At 40.3% G+C, this 13,362-nt stretch overlaps 1 protein-coding gene across 4 annotated transcripts in view; it reads right to left on the bottom strand.

The window, feature by feature from the left end:
* FRY (FRY microtubule binding protein) overlaps positions 1-13,362 on the bottom strand; it is a 323,193-nt gene that overhangs the window by 221,225 nt on the left and 88,606 nt on the right. For all 4 annotated transcript variants that reach the window (XM_074959329.1, XM_074959318.1, XM_074959340.1 and 1 more), the window contains exon 2: positions 7,134-7,333. In XM_074959329.1, coding sequence (XP_074815430.1) covers positions 7,134-7,333 — 200 coding nt within the window. The remainder of the gene's footprint in view (positions 1-7,133; positions 7,334-13,362) is intronic.

The raw sequence follows: 13,362 nt of genomic DNA, 5'->3' as shown, positions 1-13,362 counted from the left end.
AAAGATTGTCCTCACGCTGATCACAGCCTGCTTCAGTAGCCAAAAAGTCAAAACATAATTGGCTGAAGCTGCATCTTGCTATGGTCAGTGCAGTAAAACAGAGAAGTGGCACTGCCCCATGTATCCTCTACTGCTGGAATTCTGCTGTCCCAATCCAGATTTCATGGGGTAACGAAGGGAAGCACTGTGGAGTGCACTGTGCCACTGTTCTAAAAAGGAACACTACTCTGTACCCCCTTCCAGTGTTTGCTGCTGATGGCAGCGTATCGATAAGCCCCTTCCATCCCCGTTTGTCAGATCACTGTGATTTGTGGCACTGTCTTGAGCACTAGATAGATAAACTACCCTGCTGCTTTTGTGATGGGGAAGAGGCAGCCTATGCCCTCTTTCCCCATCTATGGCATCAGTGGGTAGTATCTAGTTCACTGCATAGTGTTTCCAATACAGTATAAACTATTACTGCCCTAATACGAGTTTGCAGTGCCATTGAGTTCAACTGCCTCGTGTGAACATCTGAGGTTCTGGGTCAATATATCAAGCCAAAATCTTACATATTTTACCAAAAAAGGGAACTACCAAATTTTGTATTTTTAACATTTGGCTTGTATGTTGTCAGTTTATTAAATTTTCTCTGTCTCGTGCATTTAGATTCTGAGCTCTTTGGGACAGGGACTGTCTCATACTCTGCATTTGTACAGAGCCTATCATAATGGGAACTCAATTCTGATTGAGCCTGCTAGGCGCTATCTTAACACAAATAACAACATATGCTATACTCCACCATTCACCACATAAATAATAGAAGTCCCTGTTCAGTATCAACGCACATGTTTTGATGCCTATGGGACAAAGGATGTGCTCAGACACAAGGTGGAGGAATCAAGGAACATGCTAGTGCATGTAGCACTTTCTACTCAAAGATGACACCTTATGCAGCATATGCACTTTTGTGAGTCATGGAAGGATTGAGTGCATATGTAACTCATGCCTGCGTGGTGGGGCACTCTGTCTCCCTCTAGTGGCACCTAGCCCATCTAGAGATTGATGAGTCTGCTACAGCCACATGGCTTTTAGCTCATGCAGTGGAGGCTCATACACTAAGCTTCAGAAGTCCCAGGTTCGATCCCACCCACCAGCGACCAGGCTCTGTCAGTGTTACAAGGGGGGCTCATCCAGGATATCAACTCAAAAGTCTCTGAAGCTCAGGGTGCACTTCCTCAGCTAGGGGTAGTATGTAACCCATGCCCACTTGGTGGGGCACTCTGTCTCCCTCTAGTGGCACCTAGCCCAGCTAGAGATTGATGAGCCTGCTTCAGTCTTGGTTAAGAGCCATGTGGTTTTTAGCTCATGCAGTAGAAACTCATGCATTTAGCTCTAGAGGTCCCAGATTCAATCCCGCCCGCCGACAATCGGGGTATGTTGGTGTTACACATACATGCCAGGCAAGGGACAACCCAATGGTAGTATAAAACATGTGTCAACAGTGGGAGAGGGGGCTGCTTTGGGATATGGATGGGCTAGCACAGGGGTCGGCAACCTTTGAGAAGTGGCGTGCAAAGTCTTCCTTAATTTAAGGTTTCATGTGCCAGTAATAAATTTTACATTTACAGGGGCCCCCAACAGAACCCCAGACTGGCAGCGGGCTGAGCGGGGTCGGCGGCCAGGACCCCGGCTGGCAGGGGGTCGGGTGGTTAGGACCCCAGACCAGCAGCGAGGTGTGCGGGGTCGGTGGCTGGTATCCCAGGCCAGCAGCAGGCTGAGCAGGGCTGATGGCTGGAACCCCGGCTGGCAAGAGGCCAGCAGCCGGAACCTCAGACCATCACTGGACTGAGAGGGGTGGCGGACAGAACCCCAGACTGGCAGCCCTCACTGGGTCTGACTAAAGAAGAATTCTTTTGACACAGGAACTGAGGAAGACAGCCTACTGTCTTCTGAGGACCCCACACAAACTCACTGTAAAAGTCATGCTGGGGTGAGATTGGAAGGGGTTTGTTGCGAATGCCAGGAGCCAGAGATGCAGTGCTATGTGCCATGGAGATTTTGGGCAGTACAGGTGCCCCTGTAAACTGGGGAGAGGCTACTGTCACATAGGCAGCCCTCCAGGAGTGTCTAAGCTATGCTGGGACCTCTGCAGCACCCGGAGCAGTTCAGAATTAGGAGGATGCAAATGTGACTTAAAGTCACCTTAGGAACTTCCCACAACTCCCTAGGCAGAGCACAGACTCTCCCATCTACAAACTAAGGCCTTATGTATATGACAAAAGGCAGCAGATGGATACAAACAGATATGGGGAAGACAACAGTGAGAGAAAAATACATACAAACAAAAATAAAATAATTAAAAAGTCTCTCCCATCCACACCTCTTTATGTACAAAGAAAAATATCTGGGAAAAACCTTATCAATATATCTTTAATTTTATCAACTGGATCAATCTCTGGCATACTGCTTAAAGTTATTTGGTTATATATTTAGTTTATATCCACCAAAGCGTTTGATGCCCATGTGATTGCCAGTTGTGTAGCTGTGTAACACTGACAGACCCCGGTCATCGGGGGGGTGGGATCGAACCTGGAGCTAAATGCATGAGCCTCTACTGCATGAGCTAAAAGCCACATGGCTGTTAGCTAATGCTGGAGAGCAGACTCATTAATCTCTCTCTCTCTAAGTGGTCTCGGTACCACTAAATGGGACAGAACACCACACCCAGAAGGTGTGTGCATTACAGCAGCATTCCTTGGTACACATGCTTCAAAATTTGTTGGTCTTCCATTGTAGCAATATGTCTATAGCAAGAAAGCCACCAAAACTGAACCAGTGCGGATGGGGTGATTGCTGGGTTTGGCTTAGAACAGCCTCATTTTTGATCTTGTCCTGTCAGTTGGTATGGAGCAGCTGAAGAAACCAACAAGAATCTAAAATGTCAATCTGGTGTTCTTCAGCCTTCCTTAATGCCCATGTTTCACTTCTGTTCAATAGCATTGGTTCAACTGGGGTTCTATAATTTCCCATTTCCCAGCAAGCTTGATGTCCCAATGTCCCCACAGAGGCTGCTGAAGGGCTGAAACATTTGTCATTTACTGGATTCCATTTTTACTGTATTTGTAAAACCTAAAGACGGTACTCTCTTTCTGTAGAACTCCTGGTGCTGAATGCTGGTGTTATGAAAGCATGCTAAATTTACACACATTTGGATTGGTGCATGATGATGATATTTGATATTAAAAGGCCCTGGTCTCTATGTCTCTCTACGCTGCTTTTCTAAAAGAAGCAGAAATACAGCAAAAGGTTTGTTGTCGCTTCTTGAGGACTGAAATAGTTTGGGCTTTGGTTTTGTTCCAGAAATGGAAGCTTGCATTGTACCACAATGAAACAACTGGAACGAGAATTAAGTGTCAGTGAATGCTGCTGGTGTCTCTTTTATTGGGAGTGGAAATTTTCTTGATCCTTTTCTTGATCCATTTGAGGCTTCTTTCTGGCAAATAGATTAAGACATAGCTCTCCACAAAGACAGAAACTTTCCAAGTGGTAAGGTAAGTTCTTAAATAACAATATACCTGAAATAAATAATATCAGACAAACAGCAAGTTGCCATACAACAACTTTGTAAGTCTTGAGCCTTTCTCATTTATTCAAATAATGAGCGGTTTTTTTGCATCTTAATCTACTTCCCAGCAGGAAGAAACTGAACCACAGAAATGGAACAGAACTATTAGATTATTCAGTCTTTCCCCCCTCACCCACCATCAGTTGAAGTGTGCTCTTTAATATACACTTATCAGTTTAAATCCAGTTTAAGTTTTTTAAAACTTTATTTATTTAGATTTTTTTCAGTTGTGTCTACTGAAGTCTCTACATGCACTAAAGTTGTATGCTGAATTAATCATCAAAATGTATCAATACAATAGTAGAAAAATAGACCTCTCAAAAATATGCCCAACCCTAGAATTAATTCCACCGCATCATTCATCAGTTCCCTAATCAATCCTTAAACCTCTGAAAAGTCTGGGGAGACAAATGAATCTCACTGCATGTCACTACATCTGGACTGCGGTGGACTAGGAGGGCAGGAAAGGGGAAAATAAATTTCAAATCAGAAGACCCTTCACACCAAGAATGACCTGCTCCCAGGCCCCTCCCATTTAAACCAGGAGACACTTTGGCTCAAAATATTCAGATGATCACAATTGCTGCTTTATCACAGAGAGAAAGAAAGGCAGTTTCTCAAGTAGCTAGGACTCAAAACATTTAGGACTTCATATGTCAAATTAACACATCACATTGGGAGCTTATAGCCTCAGGAGTCAAAAACCTGCCTGGATGGTGTCTTTAAAGAATGCACTCTGTGGGAAATCCTGTTTAATAGGCAAGGTGCCACAGTCTGCAGTAGCTGCAGTTTCCAAACGGTGTGAGGATGTAGCCCCATTAAACAATGCAGTAAATGTAATTTTGAGGTGACAAAGTCACAGACAGCCTTGATGAGGTCCATATCTCTTCCCCATTAAAAAAAAAACGGAGGCAACCTTCTTATGAAGTGTAATTGATAAAAGCATGCTTGGCAGACTACTCGGAAGCAGCTGGATATCCAACAGCTCCCCTAGATTATAAACCCAAGCAAGAAATGGTGGGCATAAACCCTCACTCAGCAGGCCAATATATTTTTTGCCATTTTCCCCAGTTTCTTCCATCTTGTAAGTATTACCTCAAGGCCACCTGGGTTGAGTCTCTACAGAGGACTGCTTCAGTATGTGTCATCTGGTCACCCTTTGCTGGCGATACCCTATATGCTTTATCTCTACTAATTAGATATGAATACTTAATTGAAACACTGATAGCATTTCATAATTAAACAATATTTTCAGGACAAATGCAAACACTGTAGAAGAGAGCAAACCTCCAGTTCATCACAAAATTCTTATACTCTAGACTCCGTTTTCTACAGCACAAGTAAAATTTTACATAACCAATAAAAAATAAGATTATCATTAACATTGTCATACATTTCACACACAAAAATTAACATATCAACACATTGCAAATGCAAGTAATCCTAACACAAGTGAAGTGGGGGAAAACAGAGACACTATATTAAGTCTCTATTTCATTGCATTTTAATTTTTTGACTGCTGCTGAAAACATCTGTTCAATGTGCAGTGGCAGCCAAAAAAGCTAACAGAATGTTAGGAAAGGGATAGATAATGAGGTAGAAAATATTATAATAACACTATATAAATCCATGGCAGTACGTCACACGATGCAGTCAACCTGTGGAACTCGTTGTCAGGGGATATTATGAAAGCCAAAAGTATAACTGGGTTCAAAAAAGAATTTGGTAAGTTCATGGAGGACAGGTCCATCAATGGCTATTAGCCAACATGGTCCAGAACACAACCCCATGCTCTGGGTGACCCTAAACCTCTGACTGCCAGAAGCTGGGACTGGACAAAAGGGGAAGGATCACTCAATAATTGCCCTCTTCTGTTCATTCCCTCTGAAGCATCTGGCACTGGCCACTGTCAGAAGACAGGATACTGGACTAGATGGACCATTGGTCTGACACAGTATGGCCGTTCTTATGTTCTTATGCTTATTCCTGCAACATTAAATGAAAGCACATGATCAAGTGTTCAAGGGCTACATAAATGGCCTCAATACAGAGGTATTTCTCAGTATGCAGTCTCCTTTTAACTTTTCTTCAGAATCCATCTTATTGTTGCTTCTCTTATCTTGTCTAGCAATTTCTTAGTATTATTTTGTCTCTATATGTTTAAAAGTGTTCACTACAGATAATATAAAGATTGTTTCGTACCAAACAGCCTCTGTCATTCCCTCTTCCCAAGAAGACCCTGTACCATGGTTGATTCCTTTATTTTACTCTCTCTGATTTATTTGGAGAGATCTGGAAAGAAAAGTAAACTGGATTGTCCTCCTTCCCCCACATAGTTTGCTTCATTTTACCATGCTGTGCTTAAAATTCTTTCCCAGTCTTTTACCTCTGACAAAATTATGTAAGGTATCTCCATCTTCCATCTGCACAATATTACAGAGGGAAGAAATATGTCTATGTACAACAAATCCTCCTAAATCTAACTCAAAAGATACAGCTAGTCACATTTCATCAGAGCCAAGACAATCTGGATCTTCCCTACCTTTAGGAATCTCTAGAATCCTAAAGATATGGGGTCTAATCAGATTTTCTAGATGTTCTAAACAGGGTTCTATTATAAAATGTTATAAAGACACTGCAAAATTTTTCCGATTACTTAGAAATCTAGGTCCCTAATTATTTGTAAGTGATGCTATGATGGGATAACATGATTTTGGTAATTAAATATTCATGGTAAATAGGCCTAATGGCCTGTGATGGGATGTTAGATGGGTGGGATCTGAGTTACCCAGGAAAGAATTTTCTGTAGTATCTGGCAGGTGAATCTTGCCCATATGCTCAGGGTTTAGCTGATCACCATATTTGGGGTCGGGAAGGAATTTTCCTCCAGGGCACATTGGAAGAGGCCCTGGAGGTTTTTCGCCTTCCTCTGTAGCATGAAGCATGGGTCATTTGCTGGAGGATTCTCTGCTCCTTGAAGTCTTTAAACCACGACTTGAGGACTTCAATAGCTCAGACATAGGTGAGAGGTTTTTCGCAGGAGTGGGTGGGTGAAATTCTGTGGCCTGCGTTGTGCAGGAAGTCAGACTAGATGATCATAATGGTCCCTTCTGACCTTAGTATCTATGAATCTATGAATCTATTCCAGCTAAAATATGTGCTGCAAAACTATTACTGGTCTATTCAAGATCATAAAATTTAAATAAAATGTAGTTTCTGGTTAAAGGTACAGAAGGCTAGTTGCATAATATGGGCTACTCATATCTGGAAGATTAGGAATAATAACATTAGGTCAAGTGAAATAATTCTTAAAAGAAAAACCTACTATTATCATGGAAGTAAAATACAGGCTGTTGTACTACAGATTTTTATGTTTTAGCTTTTGAGAACTGTTGCCTTTTTGAAACCTCATTGAAATTTATATCATAATCTGAAACAGATTAGAAATTTCAAAATAAACTCAACACTGATTTAACAATAAACTCTATACAGTTTAAACTCTTTTTAGGATTTCTTTTGTACTCACCAGGGGCTCTGCCATGATGATGCGAATTTTGCGCTCAGCCTGAGTCGTAAAGTTAACAAATAAGCTCTTCAGGACATATTCGCCTGGTTTACTGTCTGGGTCAACACTGATGGGCAACATGGCTGGAGGTCCCTTTTCCCTTTGTGTGCCAGAAACAGGTGGAACTGGTGGTTTGATGTATCCGTTACCAACTGGAGAGGCTGAAATGAACAAGAAATATGTTTACTTTAGGCAACACCTGCATGTTTTAGTTTTCTAAGACTATTCTAATGTCTTATCAGTGAAACAAAGCAACAAATTAGATAATACTTAGTCCTGCCTTGAGTGCAGGGGACTGGACTAGATGACCTCTCGAGGTCCCTTCCAGTTCTATGATTCATCAGGCAAATATACTATGTAAAAATAAATATTGAAAATAAGTTGTGCACTTGTTCAACAAAAATGTGAAAGTTTAGACTAGGTTCTATGGTCTGTGCATGATGAGATTGTCACAAGAAACTGTAGATGACATCTTATATCTTATGACTGGGTACAGTTTACGTTTCCTGTTCCACTCTGTACTGTCTTTTACATGATGAGACCTGCCATCACTCACTGCTCTTAATAACACTCCAGTTTCTTATCATCTTATCTTCCATGCAAGATCACGATTGCTCGATTGTCAACTAGTCTCTTTATTGTTATTCAAAATGCTCAACTCCCACGGACACCAGAAGTATAACTATTTTTGTGTGTGTTAAAACTGGAATATAGAGTGCCTGATTTTCCTCTCACTTGTAAATCAGGAGTAAGTCCAGTGAGTTTCACCAGTATAAACCATATGCGAAGAGAGTCAAGCCCCAAATATTTTCTGTGGTACTGAACATCTATAATTTTATCAGTTTACCTGAAAGGACCAAACACTGTTGTTTTATTAACATTATTTATCAGCCTCATAAGCATGATGACAATGTGTACTGTATTTAGCTCTGCTTCTGTTTCTTATAACAAACCAGAAGAGAAATAAAAGCAAGTGCCAATACTGTTTTTCTATGCATGAGAACCCTAAACTTAAATTCCCAAACTTATGCCAGAAGAGGCTTAGTCCTCTGTGGGGAAAAAGTGACATGTTTGATCTTGTAGTGTGATGCTGGCTGCATCCCCTGCTGTTCACTTTCCAGTTGGTATAAGAAGTGGTATTATGAGCAGCTCTCAATGGCGCAGATCACCTGCCACTCCTGCTGCAATTCAGGTGTCAGAACACTTTTGAGCAGCTGTGGAGGTGGGGGTAGAGAGATTTAAAAAATGATAAAATGTACAAGACTGATATCACTTCCCAATCTTGCTGCAATCATAAGAGAAAAACAACCAAAAAGCACATGCATCGCTTTTGTGTGCATCTTACCAGGTTAGAAAAAAATGAGACCTGCAAGTACAGACGCAGGTTTTTCAGATACGCAGTGATGGATATCACACATCTAAGATTAGAATCTGGCTCTTAGCATTCTATACCATATGGTCTTCTGGGACGAATTTGGTATCTTCTGCTGAAAGTTATTTTCAAATATTAACCATCTGAATTTACCATAAGAATAGATGATATTTTATATGCTTAACATCCTGTTTCTACAAGGTGCTAAGCATCTTCAACTCCCAATAATTTCAGTGGCATTTGAGGATGCACTGGACCTGGCAGGCTGTGCTCAGAACCTTGCAGAATTAGGCCCACATTTTTTGCACTGAAAATTATGGAAACTGCATTGCAGAATAGGGAACAGATAGTTTTCTTTCAAAATTCCATTTTTAAAAGACCACTATATATCATGTATATGCTAGACAGAAGTAAATTTACTGTTCTGTGTATGACAGAATAGCCATTACTCTTAATGGGTGTTAAATATCCAATCCATATTGCAGTGCAGTGGGAATGAGCCTCTTAATTAACAAGATATGAGATCACATACAGCTCTAGTACAGCTATCACCAATTATTTTCTCCATCTAGCTTAACTTTCCATAAAGCTTACATTGATTATTGACTGTTAAAACATAATAATGATAATTAAGCTATGCTGGGAATGTGATATTGTGCATATAACAAATCATAAATAGAGCACTTCTACATTTTCTAAAACAGGAGTGCCCCATTTACTTCAGCTAGTCTAAACAACAACAGACTTCTAGTGTATGAAGAAGAGAACAATGAGTGAAGAGTATAACTACAAATTCCTCTCCCATCATCATTTAGGATGGTATTATGAGGAATAATGGGGTGCAACTGAAAAAGGGAAAATTTATTTTCAATATCAAATCTATTAGATGATGGAAGTGTCTCTGTCACTTGAGTCCTTTAGCAAAGGATGAGACACTTTTCTGCAAAGAAATTATGTAAAATAGCATTGGGGTTCCAGGTTTATTGTAGCAATTTCTGACATTAAACTTGTTTAGTTTACAAGCAAAATGATCATTTTCTAACTGCCAGGTTCACATATTCAGTCTCAGGTCTGAAAGGCAACATAACCACCATTAAGAAGATTTGACAACTCAAATTCTATCCTAATTTATACCAGTGCAACTATTGTATGCAATTTCTGCCTTTTGTTGCATATGTTGACACTTAACATTAAAAAGGTTGCAGAGCAGTTTTTAAACTAAGAGATGGGGGAAAGCCGATTGCTGCAGAGGCGCACGTGGATTGGACAGAGACTTCTCTTAGAGGAGAGTCTATTGATAGAGATTCTCTAGGTTTTAGTCAGGAGGAGGGGATGAAAGAGGATAAAGTATGGCCCAGATCAGATGAGAAACATTCACATAAAGAATCTGGCACATCAGAAAAGGGCAGACAAATAAACAATGACAAGTTTTTAAAGTGCTTGTACGCAAATGCTAGAAGCCTAAATAATAAGATGGGTGAACTAGAGTGCCCCGCGTTAAAGGAGGATATTGATATAACAGGCATCACAGAAACCTGGTGGAGTGAGGACAATCAATGGGACACAATCATTCTGGGGTACAAAATATATCGGAAGGACAGAACAGGTCTTGCGAGGGCCGGGGGAGTGGCACTATATGTGAAAGAAAATGTAGAATCAAATGAAATAAAAATCTTAACTGAATCCACATGTTCCATAGAATCTCTATGGATTGTAATTCCATGCTCTTATAAGAATATAACAGTAGGAATCTATTATTGACCACCTGACCAGGACAGTGATAGTGACAATGAAATGCTAAGGGAGATTAGAGAGGCTATCAAAATAAAAAACTCAATAATAGTGGGGGATTTCAATTATCCCCATATTAACTGGGTAAATGTCACCTCAGGACGAAATGCAGAGACAAAATTTCTCGATACTTTAAATGACTGCTTCTTGGAGCAGCTGGTACAGGAACCCACAAGGGGAGAGGCAACTCTCGATCTAGTCCTGAGTGGAGCGCAGGATCTGGTCCAAGAGGTAACTAGAACCGGACCACTTGGAAATAGTGACCATAATATAATAACATTTAACATTCCTGTGGTGGGAAGAACACCTCAACAGCCCAACACTGTGGCATTTAATTTCAGAAAGGGGAACTATGCAAAAATGAGAAGGTTAGTTAAACAGAAATTAAAAGGTACAATGACAGAGTGAAATCCCTGCAAGCTGCATGGTCACTTCAAAGACACCATAATAGAGGCTCAACTTAAATTATACCACAAATTAAAAACACAGTAAAAGAGCTAAAAAAGAGCCACCATGGCGTAACAACCATGTAAAAGAAGCAGTGAGAGATAAAAAGGCATCTTTTAAAAGTGGAAGTCAAATCCTAGTGAGGTAAATAGAAAGGAGCATAAACACTGCCAAATTAAATGTAAAAATGTAACAAGAAAAGCCAAAAAGGAGTTTGAAGAACAGCTAGCCAAAAACTCAAAGGTAATAACAAAATGTTTTTTAAGTACATCAGAAGCAGGAAGCCTGCTGAACAACCAGTGGGGCCCCTGGATGATTGAGATACAAAAGGAGCATTTAAAGATGATAAAGTCATCACAGAGAAACTAAATTAATTCTTTGCTTCAGTCTTCACGGCTGAGGATGTTAGGGAGATTCCCAAACCTGAGCCGTCTTTTGTAGGTGACAAATCTGAGGAATTGTCACAGACTGAAGTGTCACTAGAGGAGATTTTGGAATTAACTGAGAAACTTAACAGTAACAAGTCACTGGGACCAGATGGCATTCACCCAAGAGTTCTGAAAGAACTCAAATGTGAAATTGCGGAACTATTAACTATAGTTTGTAACCTGTCCTTTAAATCAGCTACTGTACCCAATGACTGGAAGATAGCTAATGTAACACCAATATTTAAGAAGGGCTCTAGAGGTGATCCTGGCAATTACAGACCGGTAAGTCTAACATCAGTACCGGGCAAATTAGTTGAGACAATAGTAAAGAATAAAATTGTCAGGCACATAGAAGAACATAAATGGTTGTGCAAAAGTTAACATGGTTTCTGTAAAGGGAGATCGTGTCTTACTAATCTATTAGAGTTCTTTGAGGGGGTCAACAAACATGTGGACAAGGGGGATCCAGTGGACATAGTATACTTAGATTTCCAGAAAGCCTTTGACAAGGTCTCTCACCAAAGGCTCTTAAGTAAATTAAGTTGTCATAGGATAAGAGGGAAGATCCTTTCATGGATTGAGAACTGGTTAAAAGACAGGGAACAAAGGGTAGGAACAAATAGTAAATTTTCAGAATGGAGGGGGGAACTAGTGGTGTTCCCCAAGGGTCAGTCCTAGGACCAATCCTATTCAACTTATTCATAAATGATCTGGAGAAAGGGGTAAACAGTGAGGTGGCAAAGTTTGCAGATGATACTCAACTGCTCAAGATAGTTAAGACCAAAGCAGACTGTGAAGAACTTCAAAAAGATCTCACAAAACTAAGTGATTGGGCAACAAAATGACAAATGAAATTTAATGTGGATAAATGTAAAGTAATGCACATTGGAAAAAATAACTCCAACTATACATACAATATGATGGGGGCTAATTTAGCTACAACTAATCAGGAAAAAGATCTTGGAGTCATTGTGGATAGTTCTCTGAAGACGTGCAGCGGCAGTCAAAAAAGCAAACGGGATGTTAGGAATCATTAAAAAGGGATAGAGAACTAGACGGAGAATATCTTATTGCCCTTATATAAATCCATGGTACGCCCACATCTTGAATACTGCATACAGATGTGGTCCCCTCATCTCAAAAAAGATATACTGGCATTAGAAAAGGTTCAGAAAAGGGCAAATAAAATTATTAGGGATTTGGAACGGGTCCCATATGAGGAGAGATTAAAGAGGTAGGACTTTTCAGCTTGGAAAAGAGGAGACTAAGGGGGGATATAATAGAGATATATAAAATCATGAGTGGTGTGGAGAAAGTGAATAAGGAAAAGTTATTTACTTGTTCCCATAATATAAGAACTAGGGGCCACCAAATGAAATTAATGGGTAGCAGGTTAAAAAAACAAATAAAAGGAAGTTCTTCTTCACACAGTGCACAGTCAACCTGTGGAACTCCTTGCCTGAGGAGGTTGTGAAGGCTAGAACTATAACAGGGTTTAAAAGAGAACTGGATAAATTCATGGAGGTTAAGTCTATTAATGGCTTTTAGCCAGGATGGGTAAGGAATGGTGTCCCTAGCCTCTGTTTGTCAGAAGGTGGAGATGGATGGCAGGAGAGAGATCACTAGATCATTACCTGTTAGGTTCACTCCCTCTGGGACACCTGGCATTGGCCACTGTCGGTAGACAGGATACTGGGCTAGATGAACCTTTGGTCTGACCCAGTATGGCCATTCTTATGTTCTTATGTGTGGCATATTGTGTCAAATATTTGCATAGTAAAAGAGTAAAAAGAGTGACCCAGCAATTGGAACTTCATTGGCAACTCTGCTGCTGATCTGTGAACCAGAATGGAATCCATAATGTTGCTCTGTAATGCTGATCTCAGTAAAATAAGAGAGAACTTACATTTGTCACTACAGTCAACAAACCGTACCGTTTACTCAAGGGAGCGGATTTGCACAGTTACTTTTCACTGTAGAACCACACTTTAAGAATATATTGTAGGGACAAGTTTTCCATTTGCAGAAGGACAGACAAAATGGAGCAAGAACTTTTTACTACTAATTACTATTGTCATAATTTTCAAAGCTGGTTGCCTGTTAGCATCTTAAAAATATATTTAGGTTCCTAAATTAAGGAGGGCTAATTTTC

The sequence above is a fragment of the Natator depressus genome, chromosome 1 (assembly GCF_965152275.1).
Source record: "Natator depressus isolate rNatDep1 chromosome 1, rNatDep2.hap1, whole genome shotgun sequence".
Classification (NCBI taxonomy): domain Eukaryota; kingdom Metazoa; phylum Chordata; order Testudines; family Cheloniidae; genus Natator; species Natator depressus.
This window is presented reverse-complemented; position numbering and strand designations above follow the sequence as displayed.